Genomic DNA, 23,817 nt, shown 5'->3' with positions numbered 1-23,817 from the left:
TAGGTTTTCACTTCCTAGTTAAACCTCTCTGAGAACATACTCCCAGAGGTATCTCCTCTAGGTGATTCTACATTCAGTGAAGTTAACGATGAAGACGCATGTACCGTTACAAGTAAGGGCTTTACGTTTATGTAAACACTCACAAACACACCTTATAATTCTCAGCTCTTGGAGTCTCCCTGATTTCCAGCAAAAAGACTGAGTCAAACAGGTAGCAGCACTAACCATCCAGACTGCACCAGGTGTCTTAAACACTCCAAGAACACTCAGATATGCCTACACAAAAGATTGCAACTGATTGTCCTGGCCCAGTAGGCACAGTTTGGGCCAGGACTTGGTGCAGACCACTGTGACTAGTGACTTAATGACAAAATGGAGAGCTATGTTTTCTCCTCACACAGGTGGCATACATTCACACAGTCACAGACATGTACACACACGGACAATAGACACCTGTCTTTAGCCAAACAAATGGCTGTGACTGGCCCAAATACTCCTTCTTGGGCTGTATGAGCAGACTACTCCTCAGGTGACCCACCAAAAGGCATTCTCCTTGTGGTGTTAGGATGTCAGGTCCAGCCATGCTTTTTACTGAGTGGCCTTTCCCTGCTTACTTTCAACATGTAGGCTGCACCAGAGAAAGCAAGGAACACTAGCTGGTTGGCAACAGTGCCCCACAGCTTGATAGGTACTAAACCCCCTACTTCCATCCAGTGATTTCGTTTTGTTTGTTTTAAGAGTTTCTCTGTGTAGCCCTGGCTGTCTTGGAACTCACTCTGTAGACCAGGCTGGCCCTTGATACCACTTTGAGTCTAATCCTGGGCTCCTGAACAACCTTTGCCTTGTCTAGAAATCATTTGTCAAGTCTTTGGGCCCTTGTTTCCCACTACAAAGTGTAGATGGAGGCCTTAGCAAACCTGTCTGACAGCTGTAGAAGCTGTAGTCTGCAGAAGCCTCAGACTAACTATTGACAATGTCCACAGGCCTGCATCCCGCTGGTAGTGCTGGTGCAGCCACTAAAGCTTTGGAGATTCCATCTGCTGGAGGAGATGCTTCTGGAGCGATCCTAGTTGGGCCCAGTGTCCAGAGTCTGAACAGCCCTCCAGATGCCCTGGTTCTCAAACCCTCCTAGCAGAAATAGTACTCCAAGTAGTTGTGACCACAGCACTGACAGCTGAAGGAAATACTGAAAAGTTCCAAGAGAAGTTAGGGCACAAAGAAAAAGGGAGGTGGAGGCATTAGAGAGTTTCATTTACACTGTCACTACCCACTGCTGTCAGACACTGAGGGAAATGAAAGCTGCTGGAGACCAACATTTAACAAGGAAGTGGAAACATTAGAGTTTCCAGTTACAATGCACCCCTCACCCTGGCCTCCAACACTGTCAGCACTCATTACTGTCTGACATTGAAGGAAACAAAAGCTTCTGGAGACCAACATTTAACAAGCTTGCCTACCCAGGATTTCCATCCAGGTAGAGCAGAGAGCACTTAACCAGTTGAACACTGAAGAGTATCAGTTCTTCCACTTGGCAGTCTGATCTCTGCAGGTAAATGTGTGTTTATGTGCGCCTGTGTCCATCCCCACATGGTGTACGTGCAATGGAGATCAGAAGAGGGCACCGGACTCCCTGGAGCCGTCGTTATAGCCAGTTGTGAGCTACCTGATGTGGGCTGTAGGGAATAGACTCAGGTCCTCTGGAAGAGCAGCAAGCACTGTGGAGCCATCTTTCCAGCTCCTAATTCTAGCTGTGATGCTTGACAGCAGGCAGCCTTTAAACCTACATTTGACAAGTCAAGAGCACCCGAATGTTCCATTGATGTCTGTGGGAAAGTCAAAGCTCATACAGGAACTATTAAAGCCAGGATTTCCTTATTCTGTGAGGCCATTGTTTTCAGACAGGCCTAGTAGCCCTCCTGAACTCACTAGAAACCTTCCTTACGTTAGGATTACTACCCTGTAGGTGTGTTATTTCCTTAGTCTTGATATTTGAATCAAATTAAGGAAGTGAATCCATCCTCTCAGTGTGGGACCCCACAAGGAAATAAAATTCTTTTTATGTTCCACCCCTGCTGCATTTCTCTTCACATAGTAATACATTAATCACATATTTGTTTGGTTTCTCCAACTAAACATATTGTGGTGGATAGCCCAGAATTTACCAGAATCTAGTGACATATCTGGCATAACCACCCACTTACCCAGCAAATATTTACTGTATGCTTATTTTTGGCACTGTGCTACAATGTTGAGTTAATACGTCCCTCGGCTCCAGAGTACAGGGTAAGTGAGATAAGAGAATACTAGCATTAGGCTGGAGTGATAAGTGGATCAAGCCCTTGTACAAGTATGAAGATTGGAGCTTGGATCCCCCAGAACCCACATAAAAAGCCAGGTGGGTGTGGCAGCTCATGGATTCCAGTGCTCATGGAGGTAAACACAGGATCCCACTGACTGACTAGCCTACCTGAGTCAGCAAGCCTTAGTATTTAAGGTAGAGAGAAATCAAAGATACTGGGCATAACCTCTGGCTTCCATATGAATGTGCACTTATGTTGTGGACATGCAAACATGTAGCACATACACATTTAAAAAGTAGTAATATTGTTTTTGTTGAGGTGGTAAGGTATTAAAAGAAACTATCAGCTGATCAGCTGGGCAGTGGTGGCACAGGCCTTTATTCATAGTACCTGGGAGTCAGAGGCAGGCAAATCTAGAGGTCAAGACCAATCTATTCTACAGTGTGAGTTCCAGGACAGCATAGAGACACTCTTGTCTCAATAAATAAATAAATGAGAGAGAAAAGGAAAACAGTATTAAATGATTTTATTCAGTTTCACCTCAAAAATCATGTTTAATTAAAAATAAGTGAAAAATAATGCAAGGCATGTGCATTACAAAGTAAAGAATCAGAAAACATTTAGGGTTTAGTTCTAAAGAGTTCCTAGACCCACATCTTATTGCCATTAGCAAGGTTGGAAACTTGATTTCTGGCTAATGATCATCACAGGTTCTATGATACAGAAAAGCAAGGAGTTTTCTAACCATCATCACCATACACTAACCATTAGCACTCAGTAATAGTGTAATACCTTTTGAAAAGCACAAAAAGCTTTCTTGAATGTAGTCACTTTGGGAAGAGGAACAAACAAGTCTCTGGATTCCCATCCCTCCCCACTATCCTGCAGAATCCATGTTGGGTCTTGGCATGAGGTTCAAGTTTAGGTAGAAGGCATGAGGTATGCTTAACTAAGCAGGTCAGTCTGTGGTCCTGCCCACCACCATTGTCTAGGCTCCTGTTTGTCCTGAGAGCTATGTGATATCTTTCCTGGAGACAAGTTCCTCCTCTGGCTGGCACCAGGCCTCAGCCTTTTCCTTCTCCTGGCATGAAATTCCTGAGGGAATTCCAATGTCTTGTGGTCCATTGTCTCAACAGTCCATATAGCCAAAGAAAGGGCAGGTACAAAGGTGTCTTAATCTTTAAGACACCACACACTAAGAGAGTAGTTTTATATCTCCCAATGGAGAGTGGCTGAGTTCAGTGTTGTGTTTTGTTGCTGTTTCTCTTCTTCCTTATCTTGCAAACTGTTACTGTTGGATAGAGACCTAATTCAGCAAGAACCCGGCTAGTCAATGTTTACGAACATCTGTGGAAGGCAGCTGCAGACTTCTGAGTGTGGGGAGTCCCCCAGGTGCTGAGAACACAGTACACTGATTTCCAGAGTGGGCTTTTAAAACTCAGTGCAAAGATTCCACACTGTTGTGTCTAATACTCAGTAATAATCCCTCAGCCCTTGTGAGATGAACTTGAAAAATGTAGTAATGCCAGCCAAATGTAAGTTCTCCCTAGACAGCAGGAATAATGGAAGGTCCCTGTCCATGTTGATATCTGAGGTATGAAGAAAAGGCTTTGCTGAGCTATAAAGACATAAAATTGGTTTAGTAAAGTGAGCATCTCAATTAGTTATCTATGTTCCCAATACTCTCTTTCACATGAAAATGCTCAATAATATGAGTATCATATGTCACATCCTTGCATTTCAAATGCCATAAAAAATAGTGCTATGTTTAGTGAAATTACTTCTATTGGCTATGTGGTGGATTAAGGTAGGGCCTTGGCTTGCTAGGGAATCTCTCTCTCCTCCTTCTCTTCTTCTTCCCCCTCCTCCTCCTGTCCCTCCTCCTCCTCTACTATATTTTTGAATTACTATTGGTTGCAGGGTTAGTAATTTAACCTTAGCTAACCATTAAACCAGCTGCTTTAATCCCTCCCAAAGGCATGGGTCTCTTTGGGCTGATCAATGCGGTAGAGGAACTGTGCAGGTGAGAAGTAGCCAAGATACTCCACTGTGTCTGGGGTGGTGTCGTAGTGGTAGTGTCCACCTTCTCCATGATGACTGAAGAAGTGGGTGTGCTCCAGTCGCAAATCCAGCCCCTAGGACAGCAGGCAGTCTATTAGTACGGATTCAAATTATTTTGAATACAGTGTATTTAAGGGGAAGAAGAGAAGCCTTTTGTTACTTTTTCTTAAAGTTTTTTTTTTCTTTAAGACAGGAACTTACTGTGTCTGAGACTAACTTTAAACTCCCAGTCTTCCTACTGTATCTCCTGAGTGACAGATCACAGGCATTTACCCTTAAACCTGCAATTACATTTTTTGTAGTGCTGGTCCTTGACTCCAAGGCCTCATGCAGGCCAGGTAAGGGCTCTACCACTGAGCTACATCTGCAGCTGACCAGCTTTTAAGTAGGCAGTGGACTCGCACTAAGGAAAGGCAAGGATGCAGGAGGGTACAGTCAGTGCAATCCCTAGAATCCTATCTTCAAGGCAGCAGATATGAGCAGCTTCCTGCATGTCCCTCCAGGAAGACTTTCACCATTTTTATTCAAACGGCAGCTTTCCACACTCTTCCGCATATTGCTTATTCAAAAATTAACAATGTAGGGGCTGGAGAGATGCCTCAGTAGTTAAGAACACTGGCTGGATCACCAGAGGACCCATGTGCAAGTCTCAGCCCCAACATGGTAGCTCACAACCATCTGTAACCCCAGTTCCAGGGGATCTGACACCCTCTTCTGGCCTCCAGGGGCACCAGGCACACGTGTGGCACACAGACTTACATGTAGGCAAAACATCCATACATAGAAAAGAAATACAACTTAATTTTTTTCTTCACAAACTTACGCTATATCTTAAAGTTCTGCCTATGAGAGATTAAGTGCTTCGCTTTCTTTGATACTCTGGCCTTCTGCTCAGGGTCTCACTGGGTCAATGGACACATTTCCAGTATTTCTAATACTACAGAATGTTGTCCTTGGTAGCCTTTTAACTGATCACTGTGCGGCCTTGTAAAGATAAGATCTTAGATGGCAGCCACTGGCTTAAAAGGCCACCAGTCAGGACTTTGGCAGACACTCTCTGAATTGGCCCCAAGTACTTTTTTTCTGGCATGTAACATTAGGATAGGATGCACACCAGTCAGGATGGCAAGAGACCTGAATCTTGTGTATTATTATTATTATTATTATTATTATTATTATTATTATTATTATTATTATTGAGACAGGGTCTCACTGTGTAGCCCAGGATGGCCTGATCTCACAGAGTTCTTACAGAATGCTGGAATTCAAGGCTTGTTCCAACACACCCAGCTCTTTCATTGTGTAGCAGCGCAGCTGCTGTGTTATTTAAAATGCCTGTTCTTTTCCTTTCTTGAAGGTAAAGTCTGTTCTGACAAACACTCTGTGTAGAAAGCCACGTATCACTCATCTTTCAGGATAATGTCCATAAACTGGACATGGTGGCAATGCTTGTAACCTCAGCACCTAAGAGGAAAATGTAGGCAGAAGGATCAGAAGTTCAAGGTCATCCTTGGCTACAAAGGGAGTTGGTGGCCTGGATTGATGCATAAGGTCAAGGGGAAAAGAAGCCAGGCATGATATCACATGCCCTTAGTGCCACCAATTGAGAGGCAGAGGCAGGTGGCCTAGTCTACATAGTGAGTTCTGAGATAGCCAATAACATTAAGTCTCAAACCCTGGGACAACTGGTTGAGATGCCTATTTAACATATAAAAGCAGACCTGGCTACCAGGTTCTCATAGTGTCTCTCAGTCCTTACCAATTACTGGGTATGGCTGCCATACCCTTCCCTCTACCCCAAATTCTCCAGATCAGAGACTGGGCTGCCCTTCTTCCAGAGGCTTTTTCCTATGTAATCCAGCCATTTTAGACACCGGCCCCTCCCACACAAACACTTTTTTTTTTTTTAACATTTTGCCCTCCTGGCTGCTGCACCTGGTTCCTCTCTCTCCTTCCCACCCCCAACCTCCTCCTCACTTGGCTCAGGGGCATGTCCACTATGGACTTTCCCAGATGTCCCTGCCTCTGGCTACGCTCAAGCTTTTATCTACAGTAAACCTTTTCCTCCGACATCCTCATGGTGCATCCTCAACAAAAATCAAAATTACCTAATGCTAAATCACTATGCGGCTGGCAAGATGGTTCAGCTGGCAAAAGTGCCTGCTGCCAAGCCAAACAACCTGTGTTTGATCTGTATATTCACATAGTAGGAGAGAACTGACTCTCACATGGTGTTCGCTGGTCTCCACCCATTTGCTGTAGCATGTTACACACACACACACACACACACACACACACACACTAACAAAATATTAAACGAACGAGTATTCCATTGAGCATTTTCACTGCATATAAAAGGAAGAAGAAAGACTCACCGGGTCTTTGGAAACAAAAACTGGTAGACAAACCAAAGGAGCCTTCATCTCATAGAAGTGTAGCCATTTATTGACAGCTTCATCCGAGTTCAGTGGGCAGGAAGAAAACTCTGCAGGCTGCAATAAGAAATTGTAAAACAGGAACACTGAATATTAATGAAAAATAAAAATAATGAGAATAAAAACATGTGCTCTCATTGTTATGAGTTTTATACTTTTCACTGAGTGCACTTTGGTATCAGTCACATATGGCAGTTTTTAAAGGGCTAGCCAACCAACCTGTACAATCTAAAGCTTATTCCTAATTAATAACTGAGGCATTACTGTTTTACTTCCCACAGATGTGCAGTGTTCTTGTACATGTTCTCCATTTTATGTGTGATTTTAATTTTTTTTTTTGTGATATCGGGAATTGGACCTGGGGACTTGTACACTCTAGGCAAGTACTGTACCTCTGAGCCATAGCCCCAGCCCCTCCCCACTCTAAAATATTTTTTCTCATACAGTTCTGGGGATTAGAACCAGGATTGCCTGCCTTCTAGGTAAGTACTCTACCACTGAGCTGCTCATCTTCCCCTTTCCAATTCCTTCACCCTAATCTTTAGATTTTCCTCAGTGCTAGGACCAAACCCAGGGCCTTGCTCATCTAGTCAAAGATCTCTGAGCTCCTCTGTATTTGTCTGTACCTCATAACTGCTGCCAGGACAGCAAATGGGCGGGCGGGACAAGGAAACACAAGGAAACACAAGGAAACATGCCTCTAGAAGTGGGCAGAGGCATCCAAGAGAATAAAGAACTTTTCTGTTTCTTTTTTTAAAGATTTTTAAAAAATATTTATTTACTTATTTTATGCATATAAGTACACTATAGCTCTCTTCAGACACACCAGAAGAGGGCATCAGATCCCATCACAGATGGTTGTGAGCCACCATGTGGTTGCTGGGAATTGGACTCAGGACCTCTGGAAGAGTAGTCAGTGCTCTTAACCGCTGAGCCATCTCTCCAGCCCCCTTTTTAAAGATTTATTTATTTTATATATGAGTAAACTGTCCCTGTCGTCAGACACACCAGAAGATGGCATCAGAACCAATTACAGATGTGAGACACCATGTGGTTGTGGGAATTGAACTCAGGACCTCTAGAAGAGCAGTCAGTGCTTTTAACTGCTGAGCCATCTCTCCCAAGAACTTTTTTGTAATAAGCTTAATCAAGGAGGTGAGAGAACTTATATAGGAAACTATAAAAGTTGCTGAAAGAGATCGGAGTGGGGCCAGGAATTTGGTTCACCAGGTAAAAGTGCTTGCCACAAAAGCATGGTGGCCTGAATTCCATCCCTGAAACTTACAACAGAAGAGAACCAACTTTAAAAAAAAAAAGGATTATTGATGTGTATATGCATGATGGGGTGTGTGTATCACAGTGCCAATATTGGAGGTCAGAGGTCACTAACTCCATAGTGTGATTTCTCCTTCTACCTTTAAGTGGGATCTGGGCATTAAACTCTTATCTCTAGGTCTTCAGAGCAGGCAACTCTCAGCCTGAGGACAGACTTTTAAAGGTTGTCGTCTAGTCTCCACATGTGTACTTCTGCGCTCACACATACGCCACGTACAATAATACAACACAGAAATTAGAATGGAAAAATAGACTGCATTTAGGGAAGATAGAGATGACAGAAGATCAAGATGTCAGTGCTCCTGAAGGCTAGCTAAGGACTCGACCCTGTGCTGAAGGGGTCTTAGCATTACAGTCCTTGCCTCCTGGGTGTAAGGCCTTGGCTTCTATCTTATTCTAGAACCATCCTGGCCCCCCAAAGCAAAAACTAATAACAAGACTCATTGTTGCTAGAGGTATGGCTCTGTGGTGTTTGTGAGGTCCTGGGTTTGATCACCAACATGGCAAAGCAGAGAAAATCAATGTAATTGCTATGTAAATGTTAGTCTCACTATGTAACTCTGGCTGGCCTGGAACTCAGAGATCTGTCTGCTCCTGCCTCCCATGTCCTGGGATTAAAAGCATGTACCTCCATATCAAGCTACTTAAATCTTACTCAGTTCTTCTTCTTCTTTAAGTAGAAAAATGTACCTAAAATTTCTATGAAATGTTAAAAACAATTCTGTAAAAGTGAGAAGTCTTCACATTTTAACTTCTAAATGTACAGGTCTACTGCAATCGACAGTGCCAGCTGCACAGACAGGCATGCTTTACCTGTTACTTTCCATTGCTGTGATAAACCACAACCAAAGGCAGCTTGGTAGGGAAGGTGTTATTTTATCTTACAGCTTACAGTCCATTGTGAAGGGAAGTCAGGGCAGGAACTCAAGGCAGGAACTGAAGCAGAGGCCATGGAGGGGTGCTCTTTACTGGCTTGTTCTCCATGGCTTGCTAGGCATGCTTTTTTATGCCACACTGCCCATAACAAGTTTCGTCCTTCCGCATCAATCATTCATTTAGAAAATACCCCACAGAGCTGCCCCCAGGCCAACCGAAGGGAGGCAATTCTTCAATTGTGGTTCTCTCTTCCCAAGTGACTAACCTATGTCAAATTGATAAAAACCTAATCAGAATGCATGTAGACCAATGTTATAGAATAGAGAGGCCAGAAACAAAGCATTCCATGGGGTGGGGGTGAGTGCAAATGATTTTTTAAAAAAAAAAAATGTATTTATTTTTATGTGTTTTCACGTTTTTCCTCCATCTATCTGTGTGCACCATGTGCATGCCTGGTACCCATGGATCTCAAGATAATGAAAGTTATGACCCACTACAGGGGGATTGAACTCAGGACCTCTGAAAGAACGAGTGCTCTTAATCACTGAGTTAGTTCCCCTGCCTGGGTGAATGATTTTTCAACAAGAATACCAATGCCAGCCAAAGGGAAACTTGGACACACACATGCACAGGGGTGGATGAAGGTAGACTCTGTAATATATAAAAGTTACCTTCAATGGGGAAAAGATAGAATGGCAGCTAAAATGCACAGAAAATGTACAAAAACACGGGAAATCTTCTGACATTGGGGTTGGTTACAGTTTACAGGGCCATATGAAAAGTAAAAACTTGTACCATGAATGGTGGCATATATCTGTAATGCCAGCACTTAGCAGGCTGAGGCAAAACGCTGGTCATTTCAAAGGCAATGCGGTCTGTGTAGTAAGTTTGAAGCTAGCCTGAGTTGTGGAACGCTAGCTGCTGTGTCTTTGCAGGCAGCAGACTCAGCACTTACCATGATGTGGGCTTTCACTTTCCCCTTCTGCACAATGAAGGTGCCTCCCATCCCCACGGGCTTGTCACCATAGTGCTTCTCCAGAGTCTGCCTCATGCAGCTCACAAAGTTAAGTTCTCCTGTCCTCCTCTTGGCTTGCACTTTAATGACCTGGAGAGGGTGAAATGGTGTACATAACTGCATAAATTATACAATTCTATGTAAACTACCTAAACGAACCATTATAAAATTACTGCCACCAGGTAAATATTCTTATTTGTTTAGCACATAAAGATCAGAGTTGAAATGCCTCATTCCTTTCAAGTCTTTTTTTGTTTGTTTGTTTGTTTGTTTGTTTTCTTTTTTTCCCTTTCAAGTCTTAATTACATTACACACACACCAGCTACATGTAACTCCAACAGTCTTATTCATGAGTTCTGAACTCTGGAGACCAAGGTGGTTCAGGAAGTTTATGGGTTACCAGGCTTAAAGAGATTCACCTAGCAATGAGAGCTGAAGACACATTTCCAAGGTCTCACTTCCTGTAAAATTCTGGACAAGTTTTCCCTATGTTCTTGGGTACTTTTACACCCCTATCTCATTTCTCAAGGCTCTCTCCTTTCACAATCTAGGTCCCCACAGGGGATAACACTGAGATCAAGCAGGCATGCATGCTCCTTGTTGGCTTCTTGCTTTTGTCACCAACACTTCTAGCTCAGTGCACCTAGTTACCACCTGTAAGTGGGCCTAATCTTAATGCTTTATGCAGGTGACAAATATCCTAGATTTTTATCTTGTTACCTTTTACTCAGAAAAGTAGAGCAAACAGATGCTCTGTTTACTAAGTAAATATTCTTAACTTTGGGTTTTAAAAAAAAGACTTTGTCTTTCCCTGTACTATTCTGAATCTTTTTTGTAAACTAAGTAGATCATATAAAAATGTTGACATTGGCACATCTGATTTTCTTGGGAGAACTCTATTGGGTTCTATGGGAGAACAATAGAGCTCCTACTTAGCTCTCTGAGAAGATGTAAAGAATACCATGTTCTTAAGAGCATAATCACCTTGCCAGGTTGGCCCTCGCTGGCAAAAAGATTAGCCAGTAGTGCACATCCAAAATCGTGATATTTTTGGCTGTATTTCTCCAGCAGACATTCTCCATTTGCAGGATTTTCACGGGCAAAGTAACTTCCATTCACAGGTTGGTTGTGTTCACTTGCTGTTTGAACAATTGGCATGAACTGGAAAGAAAAAAAAAAATCAATGCTAGTGCATTAATTAATGATTTTTTTCTCTCAGATGTTAGGAGATTTTATCCAAGGTCTTTTCCACTATATTCACACATTTTAGTGGTGTTGGAGATTGCACCCAGGCCTTTGTTCATGCTAGGACAAGGCTCTACCACTGGCTTACATTCCCTGCCAAATCCAAATTGTACTCAGGCAACAACATGACCACTCTCTAGTGCCACTTCAGCAACAGCTTAACCTGTCTGTGGGATGTAGTGGTTTGGGGGAGGGGCTTTGTTCCCTGGCTGTCTGCTTCCCAGCTGCAGTAAGGTAAGCAGCTGTGTCCCACCATGCCTTCCTCACTGTGGTATCTCCACAAAGGTCCAAAACACCTGGGAAGTCAACCCCGAATGGAAACTTCTGAAACTGTGACCCCCAAGAATGTCTCCTTTCAGTTGTCTGTGGCCAATATTTTGTCACAGCTGTGGACATTCAACACAAACGTTTTGTAAAATGCTTTTCTAATTTCCTTTTAGATTCATTTATTTTACATGTGTAAGTGCTTTGCCTACATATATGTGTGGCATATGTGTTGCGGTAATTCTCCAACCCAAATACGACCGGTCAAAGAAAACAGAACTCAATAATTATGAATATAAGCTGCACGCCTAGATTGGGCAGATTCACCACTACACTACTCTATTCCCCAGCTATGAGATCCCTCATAACTTGCCGGTTTTCCAAGTCACACACTTGTCCTTCCACCTTCTGCTCCTCCATTGTCCTCTCTCCCTTCTCTCTCTTCCACCAACCTTTATTTCTCCACCTCCCCTTCTCTGCTCAATCACTTGCTCTAGCCTTTATTTTACAAATTAAGGTGGGCAGAAGGTGGCTCAAAATGTCTAATCGTAGATTTTAACTTTTTTTCCATCTTGCACACTGGGAAAATTCTATTCCTGCTTCTGCAAGAGAAGTTGTGTAACTTCTGAACAACACCCTATCTGATGAAGTTATAAGAGAATGGCAGTCCCGTCCCATCATCATAAGATCTAGACAGTGGCATCTTACTATCATATGGCATATGTAGAACACACTATGTTTAATATAAATGGAACGAGGCACATTATAACACACCACAGATAGCATGCATGACTGGCATAAGTAGCCATTGGTTCATTCTGATGGTTATTTACCATGTTTTGTTGTTGTTTTTGTTTTTTGAGATAGGTTTTCTCTGTTTAACAGCCCTGCCTGACCTGGATCTTAGTACATAGACTAGGCTAGCCTCAAACTCACAGAATCTGTTTGCCTCTGCCTCCCAAGCTCAGGGATTTAAAGCATACACCACAATGCCTGGCTACTATCTGCTTTTTATCATGGAGTTCTCCCCATTGTTCCTCTTTGGATCCAAGGCGGCCTTTATATGACAGCAAGGATTTATAGCAACATGAGGGATCCTATGATATGTAAGAAAAATTATGAGCCAGGTGGCAGCGCATGCCTTTGATCCCAGCACTTGGGAGGCAGAGGTAGGTGGATCTCTGTGAGTTTGAGACCAGACTGGTCTACAGAGTGAGTTCCAGGACAGCCAGGGCTACACAGAGAAACCCTGTCTCAAACAACAACAACAACAACAACAACAACAACAACAACAACAACAACAACAACAAATCATGAGACCTCCAGTGGACATGGCAATCCAGAACTAAATAGGCAAAGATGACTGTAATGAGGTCAGACTGGATTATACAGCCAGATTCTGCTTCAAGAAACAAGGACACACACACACATAATAACATGCTACACATACACAACACACATAAATACATAATACACACACCACACATACATAATACATATAACACACACAATATACTATATACATAGCACACTACACAAAATTCACACATATATATAAAGTACATGCAATACACACATACATACACATAACACACAACACACAGACATAATACTATGACACAGACATATACATACATAATAATATGTATGTACACACCATATACACATATAATATACACATACATGATATACACACTACACACATACACACAGAATACAAACACTACACACATAATAATGCACACAGTACACACACATTGCACACATGCATACATAATACACACAATACACATACCAAACATAATACACACATAACACACACATAACACATTACATACACACACAAGACAGACACATAGTACATACATACATCATACATAATACACACATAATACATAAACACATAATACACATTACACACTGCCCATAAACTACACACAACACATACATGCATAATACACACTCATAATACATACATAATACACACTACATACATACACATATAAATAATATACACATTACACGCAATAATACATATAAACTACATACTATACATATGCACACACATATATACACACACACAAACAATACACATCCACACTATACACATATAGTGTGTATACACTACACATATATAATATACATACTACATACATATATAATACATACACACTACACACATACATACATATTATACACACTGCACACACACATACATACATACATACATACATACTACACACATACACACACACACACACACCCCTTTTGGGTTTAACCTATGCTCTATAGACTCTGAAATAGGCACTTCATTAGCACTGGAGGAGCAGTTGGAGTGTCCACTTGGGCCCAAATCTGAAGAGAAATCAACAACTTACAATTCACTCATAAAGAAGGTGGCTTTTGTTTTTTGTTTTTCCCTTGAGACAGGTTCTCCCACTGTGACCCAGACTGACTTGGAACTCACTATGTGGCTCATGATGACCTTGAACTTGCACAATCCTCCTGCCTCAGCCTTCTAAGTGCTAGAACCAAATGTATGAGCCACCATTCCTAGCTAACATTAAGTTTTTGACAAGCCAGGAAAAAGGTTATGAATAACTCAAATGTCAAATGAACAAAATAAAACAATACTATATACACATACTGACCTCAGAGTTGAACCCAAGCGTCTGAAATGGACCTGCCCCTGCTCCAAGGATAAAGGCTCCAGGCAGCTTTATTTCTTTTGCAATTTCATTTAGGTCATAAACCTGTAAGAAGGAAAAATTATTGAAGCTGTAACATATGAATTTCCTGACTTATTTTTTACAGCAGACCACCGGCTTCCTTGCTTGCCACACTCGCTGGTGTGAGTCAACCCAGTTTCTACAGTCTGTGAATACAGAGAATAAAAACATACTTACTTTTTTTTTGTTTACAAGAGGCAATAAGTAAGGCACACCTCCTACTTCTGCAATTCTAGTTTGCCCACAGATGCCTAAAAAACACAAGCCATCTTAAAAGCAGGCAAACATATCATTCACGTATAAAATTCCAAAAGACGCATTAGGAACACATGTAAGAGAATCTCAGTTGGAACTAGCAGAGATGAAAAGATGCAAGTGGTCTCTGCTCTGGTCTGCTTTAACTGCCACCAACATCATCATTCCTGAGCATGGCTCAGAGGCCAGCGGCATAGTAACAACTGATTTCTAAGAGAGCAGGGACCAAGTTTTGAGTAGAGTTTCTAGAATTCATTTGCTAATCCCTTAAAAATTCCCCCAGGTGGCATTTTCCTTTAAAAATTCTATTCTTTTTTTTTTGGCATAAGTTGTATTTTTATTTTTTTTATAATTTATTTATTTCCATTTTATGTGCATTGGTGTTTTGCCTGCATGTATGTCTGTGTGAAAGTTTCAGATCTTGGAGTTTCAGACAGTTGTGAGCTGCCATGTGGGTGCTGAGATTCGAACCTGGGTCCTATGAAAGAGCAATCAGTGCCCTCAACTGTTAAGCCATCTCTCCAGCCCCATATTTTTACATTTTTATAACATTTTACTTTGATAGAATGTTGTTCTTTAGACTCATGTTGAGAAATTTTTTTATAAGTTTATATAAATAAGTTTATACAAAAAACAAGTAATGATGGATAACCTTTGGATACTAGCAAGTTTCTATGTGTGTATTTCTGTAGTTGTACAGGTATTTTGTTGTTTGTTCTGTGCTAGGGAATTGAACTCAGGGGAAATAACATATTGTGCTACTAAGCTGTTCTCCTACTTACATTTTAAAATCAATGTTAAACTATTAAACTAATATTAAACTAAATAAATTAAACTATATATTGTACTTTTCTTACATTTCAATTGATTGATTTATTGTATATGTATGTGTATATATGAGTGTGGTGTGTATATGGTATAATCAAATATGTTTATGTGCATATACTGCACATATATACCACAAGTAGCAGCCAGAGAAAGATACTGGGTGACCTGCTCCACTTTCCACCTTATTTCTTGAGGGTCTTTCTCTGAACTTGAAGTGAGCCCCAGCGATCTTCTATGTTTGCCTGAGTGCTGGGGTTACAGACAAACATGGCTACATCCAGGTTTGTATGTGGGTGTTGGGATCTGAACTCAAGCCCTCCTCCTTAAGCAGCAAGAGCTGTTACCCACTGAGCCATCTCTCCAGCCCTTCTACTTACATTTCCCTTTATTATGTTTATTTATTTTATATGTGTGTGGTAGTAGGGGGTATATGTAAGGTCAGAAAACAACTTGTGGGAATCTTCCCCTTCCACCACGTGGATTCTTGGGATTGAACTCCTTTCATCAGGTGTGACAGCAAGGGCCTTAACCATGAACCATCTTTTCAGCCCTGTTACTTACATTTTTAGTATTTTTTTTTCCTTTTTCCGAGACACATTTTTAGTATTATAACAATGCAGTGAGGCAGTTTGGGAGAAGGCACTTTTTAAAGCAGAGCAGAAACTTATTATCTTTTACTTGAGAAGTCTTTCAAGGTTATCATTAAGTGAAGAACATTTAATTGCCCTGCTGTTATGCAGAGAAGAAATGCAAAAAAAAAAAAAAACAAACAAACAAACAAACAAACAAAAAAAAAACCTTACAAGTGCCTTTTGTGTTTGGGGAGGAGCTTGGGAGGTGCAGAAATTATCCACAGGTTGTACATTAAGTGACAAGATGCTGATGGTTGGAGAAACTACTACAGGGCCCATAGCTGTCCAGGGAATAGGGAAGAAGGAAGCCCTAGGTAGAGATGTGCTTACACACAACTGGAGATTCTAGAGATCTAGGTGAGACAGAGATTTCAAAGGTGCTGGGTCCTGGTTAAAAGTACAAGATTAGATGAAAAAACTTGGAAAGATGTAGCAGGATATTTATTCTGCTACATTGTATTCGCAGTGGAGCTCAGTGATTAGGCAGTAGAAGAGGAAGTGGAGCTGGGAGAAAGAGTCAGGGGAGGGGAGAAAGACAGGAAGAAGAAGGAAGAAAAAGAGCAAGGAAAGGGGAGAAAGACAGGAAGGGAAGGAGAAGGAGGAGGCTATGGGCCATGGAGACCCACAAATGGGTCGAAAGCTGTCCTGGGCAGCAACTTGTATCAAAAGATTAGATATTGGGTAACAACTCTAATTGTGTTGTCACAATTGTGTTGATTGAACATTTCTAAATACATAAATCTTTTAAATAATTATTAAGCTTTAAGAGTCTCATTTCTACCGGGTACTTCGAGGATGGCAGATACTGTCTGGGGTCCAGCCAAGTTTTGTGGATGCAGTGTGGAGGATTGGCAAAGCCATCCCCATGCTGGTGTCTCGTGGGTGCCAGGGCCTGGGTATCTAGCTAGGCAGAGCCCCAGTCAGAGCTGAGGAGCAGCAGGGACATGGCAGCTGCCTGGGAACTAGCTGGACCAGGCGCCATTTTCTAAATATCACTCCCAAACAGAAAGATTCTACAAAGTAGGTGGAGGCAAGGGGAAAAGATCCTGTGAAACATTATAAAGTATCTTCTAGATAGAGAGAGGCAGCTTGAGAAACAAGGAAGAAAGAGTAATTTACTCTCAACATGAAAACCAGAAACCACAGACTATTACAAGGGGGAGGAAAAAAGAAGTGATCTTAGTTTGTTCATTCACAAGTTTGAACTCTGGCTGGAGAGATGGCTCAGCAGTCAAGAGCACTGGCTTACTCTTCCAGAAGACCTGGGTTCAGTTACCAGCACCTACTACCATCTGTAACTCCAGATGGATCTGATGTCTTCTTCCGGACTCCATAGGCACCAAGCATGCACTGCACAGTCATACATGCAAACAAAGAATCCAGTACATATAAAATAAATGTTTCCAAAATGAGAGACTACAGGCAAAGACTGTTTAACCTGGAAAACTCCTATAACACTCAACTGAACTCTCCTATTTAGTGTGTCTAAGGCCCTGGGACATTATGGGACTTAGTCCAAGTAATGAAATGAATAGACACTGGGACCAGTGTTTTAAGAATTCCAAGCAGACTACTTTGTAACCAGCTATGTCAATTAACATAAACAAAGAGCAATGCACTACCCTATAATTCCTCATCGCCACAGGGCATAACGGAGGAGGTTAGACTTTTGAAACACGCCTATACTTGATCTTGACTATGACTCACACTGAGTGTGTGTGGCCTCTCTCTAGCTCCAGTAACCTGGAGCTAGGGCCTTGGAGTGCTGCCGCCACATGCATCTGACTCAAATGCTTGTCGCCTTGAGGCTGTTTTACTCAACCAATATTCATTTCCTTCCCTTAGTACTTCAAACTTGGCAAATTTATGGAAGGGGTCTAAGCATTTAATAGATGGATCAAATAAAAGGCCCAAAGAGAAGCTTACTTAATTTTAAATTATGTATATGGCATGTGTATGTATGGGGCCATGTGCTCAGGAATGCAGATTCCTTCAGAGGCTAGAAGAGGGCCTTGGATCCTCTGCAGCTGGGGTTACAGGCAGCTGTGACCCACTGGATGTGGATGCTAGGAACCAACCTTGAGTTCTCTAAAAGAGCAACAAATGCTTTTAACTGCTGAGCCACCGCTCCAGCCCCCAGATACAGGCCTCTTAAGATGTTTTGTGAACTTGAGCATACACAAACAACCAAAAATTAAAGGTAGTTTTCACAAGTCACTCGAGGAATTAAAAACAAAATTCTTATCCTATTAAAACAGCCTAAGCCGGGCGGTGGTGGTGCACGCCTTTAATCCCAGCGGATTTCTGAGTTCCAGCCTGGTCTACAGAGTGAGTTCCAGGACACCCAGGGCTACACAGAGAAACCCTGTCTTGAAAAACAAAACAAAACAAAACAAAAAAAACAAAAAAAAACCCAAACAAACAAAAAAACAAAAAAAAACAAAACAAACAAACAAACAAAAAAACCCTTAGCCTATTGAGTATGTTGCATAACCAAACCATTGGGGGTTATAAACACACCTGAAGCACAGTTCTCCATATAAGGGCCCACAGTGAAATCTGACCCAAAGAGACGGCAAAAATTGAGCCTGAATTTGTAATAACAGCTTTTATTCATAGAGGAAAGTAACACTTGCTTCCAAAAAAGTATATAGCTGAAAACAAAAACTTTTTTTTAAAAAACTCCGTACCTTTTACAGGAAAGGTGAATGGCTCTTTTGTTAAATCTGGGCAGTCCACCACAGAGACCTGGACATCAGCAAAGCCGTCCTTTAGCCCCTTCTGCAGAACTAATAAAAGACACACAAAGGAGATATTTAACACTAGGTGAAAAAAAATAGTCACCATGTACTAAATCTTCCTTCAAAGCTTCTTTGCTGTACTCACAACCTTAACTTACATTATAAAGAAGACAGGGGTGTTGGGAGCCGACTTTAGCAGAAAGCGGCTAGATCAACTTTGCAGCCATCTGGAACCATATACCCTGACGAAAGATTTGGTTTTCAATAGCCTACAACAGCTGAAGCACACTCTGATATCCCACATATTTTGTGTTGCTGTTTACTGCCCCCAGCTGCAAGGTGCACGTGGTAGTCACGCCTGCAAGGCATGCAGTTCACGTGCTGTCCACGTGCTATCTACACCATACATGCTTATAAGGCACACGTGCTATCCACGCCTGCAAGGCATTGCGGTGCACGTGCTGTCCACGCTATAGACGCCTGTAAGGCTTACGTCATATCAACACCTGCAAGGCACGTGGTATCCACGAGCCTACAAGGCACGTGGCAAAAGCCTATAAATAGCTCCGAATTCCCTTCAATAAACGAGACTTGATCAGAATCTCTGTCTTGTCTCCATTCTTCGCGTCTCTTCCCCTTTATCCCCACTCTCTCTCTCGCTAGACCCTGACCCTCGGACCGGAACGGGCAGTACGGGCGGCAACAGTTTGGCGTCTAACATCGGGCTCCAGTAAGCGCAACACAGGGGACCCAGGGCACATAGTATAGTCTACTATTGACCTGCACCCAAAAAAAAAAAAAAAAAAAAAAAACCTTGCAATCTTTTTTTTTTTTTTAAGTTTACTTTTTATTTTAGCCATGAGTGGTCTGTGGTCTGCTGCATGTACACCTGCACACCTGAAGTGAGCATTGGACCCCATTACACATAACCATGAGCCACCATGTGGGTTCTGGGAACAGGACGTAGGACCTCTGCAAGAGCAGCCAGTGCTCTTGACCACTGAGCCAGCCCCAGAATATTCTTGTTGATGAATAAAATTAGACTTTGACATGCTCAGAAGATACAATGTACTCCCTGACACATAAATACCCATAATTACTAACTTTGGTGTGCTGATTTGAAGGACAGTGGCCCCCATATTTGAAAGCTTAGTCATCAGGGACTAGAAGGTGTGGCCTTGTTAGAGGAGGTGTGGCCTTATTGAAGGTGTATGTCCCTGGGAGTGGGCTTTGAGGTTTCTCTCTCTCTCTCAGCCTGTTGCCTGTACACATGGAGGTAAAACTTTTGGCTCCTGCCCAGCACCATACTTGTCTACTTCCCTCTATGATGGTCACGGACTAACCATCTAAAACTGTAAGCAAGCCCCAGTTAAATGCCTTTTTTTTTTTTTTTTTTTTTAATAGGAGCTACCTGCTGCCTTGATGTTTTCACTGAGTCCTGGGTCCATCACTCCTTTTGATAATGTAAGCTCAGGTTGTAAGTGTGACAAAGAAGCTTTGAAGGAAGGTTTATCATGCCTTTTCCTGGTGTCTCTTCACAGCAACTAACAGATGTGGGAAGAACCAGACTGTATACAAGTGAGAGCTATCTTTCCTTGAGGGAATTTCAAAATAGCCAATGAAAGGAATCTCATGCCACAGATTCAGTAGTAATTACAGGCAAATTACAGTGCAAGCCATAGCAGCCAGACACAAGAGCAGAGACTGCATGACCCCACTTTAAGTGTTTCAAAGGCAGGCGTCTCAGGTGATCTCTACAGATAGAAAGGCTGATTGGAAGGTCCATGAGGGAGCCTACTAAGATGCTGAATATATATTTAATCTGATGGCAAGTTACATGTGCTCACATAGGTACATGTGCTCACCTAGTAGGTACATGTGCTCACACAGTAGGTACATGTGCTCACCTAGTAGGTACATGTGCTCACCTAGTAGGTACATGTGCTCACACAGTAGGTACATGTGCTCACCTAGTAGGTACATGTGCTCACACAGTAGGTACATGTGCTCACCTAGTAGGTACATGTGCTCACATAGTAGGTACATGTGCTCACACAGGTACATGTGTTCACACAGTAGGTACATGTGCTCACACAGGTACATGTGCTCACACAGGTACATGTGCTCACACAGTAGGTACATGTGCTCACATAGTAGATACATGTGCTCACACAGGTACATGTGCTCATATAGTAGGTACATGTGCTCACACAGTAGGTACATGTGCTCACACAGTAGGTACATGTGCTCACACAGGTACATGTTCTCACACAGGTACATGATGTGCTCACATAGTAGGTACATGTGCTCACATAGTAGGTACATGTGCTCACACTCTGCAATCACTACACTTTACTATAGATGCACTGTGCTGTAATACAAATGTAGAAAAGCATAGTGTCTTAATATTCCAGAGCCTTTTTTTTCCCTAGAAATTTATCTTATTTGTTTGAGACAGGTATCTTCCTATGTAGCTCTGGCTGTCCTGGAACTCATTACATAGACCAGGCTAGTCCCAAATTCATAGAGATCTTCCTGACTCTGTTCAAGAGACATTTTAATAATAATTTAGAAAAGTATAACCAATATTCCCAGGATCCAACGGGATTGCCTTTAGCTGTAATGCACAGAGAAGGGGGAGACAGAACCTGTGGAGACCACCTCCAGTAGATAGGCCCCTGGTCCAGGGATGGGGCCACCCACCCATCTCAAAGTTTTTAACCTAGAAATGTTCCCGTCAAAAGGAAAAACAGGGACAAAAAAATGGAACAGAGACTGAAGGAAGGGCCAATGGGGAACGGCCCCACCTGGGGATCCATCATGTCTGCAGACACCAAACCCAACACTGCTGCTGTGGTCAAGAGGCACTTGCTGACAGGAACCAAGTGTGGCGGTTTCTTGGGAGGTCCGGCCAGCAGCTGACCAATGCAGATGTGGATGCTTGGAGCCAACCATCAGACTGAACTCAAGGAACCTGGTCGGAGAGCTGGCAGAAGGACTGGAGGAGCAGAGCGGGATTGCAACCCCATAGGAAGAACAGCATAGGCTGCCCTGACCACCCAGTTCTCCCAGAGTCTAGACCGACCAAGGAGTGTACCTGGCGGGATCCATAGCTTCAGATACATTTGAAGCAGAGGATGGCCTTGCCTGACAGCACTGGGAGGGGAGGCCCTTGGTTCTGTGGAGGCTGAATGCCCCAGAGTAGGGGAATGCTGGAGTGGTGGGGCGGGAGAGTGTGGTTGGGTGGGGGAGCACTCTCATACAGGCAAAGGGGAGGACAAATGTGGAATGGGGTGGCGGTGAAGGGGTAACTTGGAAGTGGGATATCATTTAAGATGTAAATTAATGGAATGGTTAATAATAAGAAAAAAGTATGCCCAATAACCTGGCATCCCAGAGCTCCTTGTCAGTGAAGAATGTGAAAGTCAGAATCTGATACCAATTAAGTAGCTGACAGCTTTGCCAACAAGAACAGTCTCTTCCATGGTTAGGAAGGAACACAGCTACAAAGCAAATGTATTTAACACTCATATACATACATATTTCATTTATTTATAGTGTGTCTGTATGTGTGTGTGAGTGACAGAGAGACACACATACATGCGCACGTGTGCACACACACAGCTTTAGATGAGGATTTATGGGAGTTGGTTCTCTTCCTTCGTTATGCGGGTCCTAGGGATGGGACTCAGGCAGTCACACTTGCGCTGCAAGCACATCTATCCACTGAGCCAACTTCTCAGCCCCAGGAGGATTATATTTTTAAGGATCACAAAGAATAAGAAGCAATCAATTAAAAAAAAAAAAAAAAAAAAGCAAAAAGCAGGGATGGAGAGATGGCTCAGTGGTTAAAAGCATTGGCTTCTCCTCCAGAGGAGTCAGGTTCAATCCCCAGCATCCACAAGAAGGCTGATAACTCTGTAACTCTAGTTCCTAATGATCCAGCACGGCTTCTGGTCTCTGCAAGCAGGGGCACATGTATGATGTGCAGACATACATGCAGGCAAAAAAGCAAAAAGCAAGTAAATGTCTGATTCAGTTTCTTTGTGACTATGTTAACGCTCAGCCAGCATACTATGAAAATGGATGGTTCTAGAGACAGAAGTCACCACAGAATGGAGCTGAAGACATCACAGCTTCCAATGCAGACCTTCTGGGCTTTGTTTGGTGCATTTGTCTATCTTTTTCTTCCTCTAATTTACACTGGGGAACTTCCCTACATTCTTGTTTTAACAAATTAAAAAAAAAAAAAAAAAAAAAAAAAAAAAAGAAAGAAAGAAAGGAACTTCTTCCAGCACTGTGGAAGCAGAGGCAGGTGAATCTGAATTCAAGGCCAGCCTGATCTACAGACTGAGTTCCAGGACAGCCAGGGCTACACAGAGAAACCCTGTCTCAAAACAAACAAACAAACAAAACCCAACAAACAAAAAACAAAAAACAAACAAACAACCCCCCCCCCCAAAAAAAAAACCCAAAAACTAAAAACAAAAAACAAACAAACAAAGAATCCACACAGGGAAATTAAAGTAAGTGAACTGACAATCAGTGAATCAATATGCAAAGTATATTTAAGACTATGATCAATACTCAGGAAAAGACTAAATCTTTTACTTTTATTATTTATCTATTTTCAATGTGTTTGAGTGTTATGTCCACATATATGTCTGTGCACCACCTGTGTGTCTGGGGCTGAAGGAGGCCAGAAGCAGACACTGTATCATCTATGACCGACAACTACAGACAACTGTGAGCTACTATGTGAGTTCTGGGGACAGAACTCAGGTCATCTGAGTTCAGCCAGTGCTCTTAACCACTGACCCATCTCTCCAGCCCCAGCAGACTGTATTTAAAGCTACATATATACCTCAGAGATCTTTTGGTTTTATTTCCTGGAACAATCCTTAAATACCCAAGGCTAGCCAGGGCTAGTGGCACACACCTTTAATTCCAATACTCAGGAAGAAGAGGCAAGAGGATCTCTGTTGAGTTTGAGGCCATCCTGGCCTACAGAGTGAGGTCCAGGACAGCCAGGAATACACAGAGAAACCCTGTCTCTGAAAAACCAAAACCAAACTAACCAACCAACCAACCAACCAACCAA

The 23,817-nt window shown here is 42.4% G+C and overlaps 1 protein-coding gene and 1 pseudogene across 3 annotated transcripts in view; both read right to left on the bottom strand.

Annotated features, from left to right (window-relative positions):
- Nucleotides 1-2,809: 2,809 nt before the first annotated feature.
- Bkgd (beta-keto-L-gulonate decarboxylase) overlaps nucleotides 2,810-23,817 on the bottom strand; it is a 25,774-nt gene continuing 4,766 nt past the window's right edge. For 2 of the 3 annotated variants that reach the window (XM_076926024.1, XM_076926023.1), the window contains exons 3-9: nucleotides 18,666-18,764; nucleotides 14,438-14,511; nucleotides 14,183-14,284; nucleotides 11,007-11,183; nucleotides 9,963-10,112; nucleotides 6,737-6,853; nucleotides 2,810-4,435 (exon numbers count right to left, since the gene is read on the bottom strand). In XM_076926024.1, coding sequence (XP_076782139.1) covers nucleotides 4,262-4,435; nucleotides 6,737-6,853; nucleotides 9,963-10,112; nucleotides 11,007-11,183; nucleotides 14,183-14,284; nucleotides 14,438-14,511; nucleotides 18,666-18,764 — 893 coding nt within the window. In that variant the 3' untranslated portion in view covers nucleotides 2,810-4,261. The remainder of the gene's footprint in view (nucleotides 4,436-6,736; nucleotides 6,854-9,962; nucleotides 10,113-11,006; nucleotides 11,184-14,182; nucleotides 14,285-14,437; nucleotides 14,512-18,665; nucleotides 18,765-23,817) is intronic. The other variant, XM_076926025.1, reaches the window with a different exon arrangement.
- On the bottom strand, nucleotides 22,128-22,236 carry LOC143439891 (small nucleolar RNA SNORA24; annotated as a pseudogene).

Source organism: Arvicanthis niloticus, chromosome 27 (assembly GCF_011762505.2).
Source record: "Arvicanthis niloticus isolate mArvNil1 chromosome 27, mArvNil1.pat.X, whole genome shotgun sequence".
NCBI classification, from domain to species: Eukaryota; Metazoa; Chordata; class Mammalia; order Rodentia; family Muridae; genus Arvicanthis; species Arvicanthis niloticus.
Note: the sequence above shows the minus strand (reverse complement) of the source record. Positions and strands in the feature narration are given on the sequence as shown.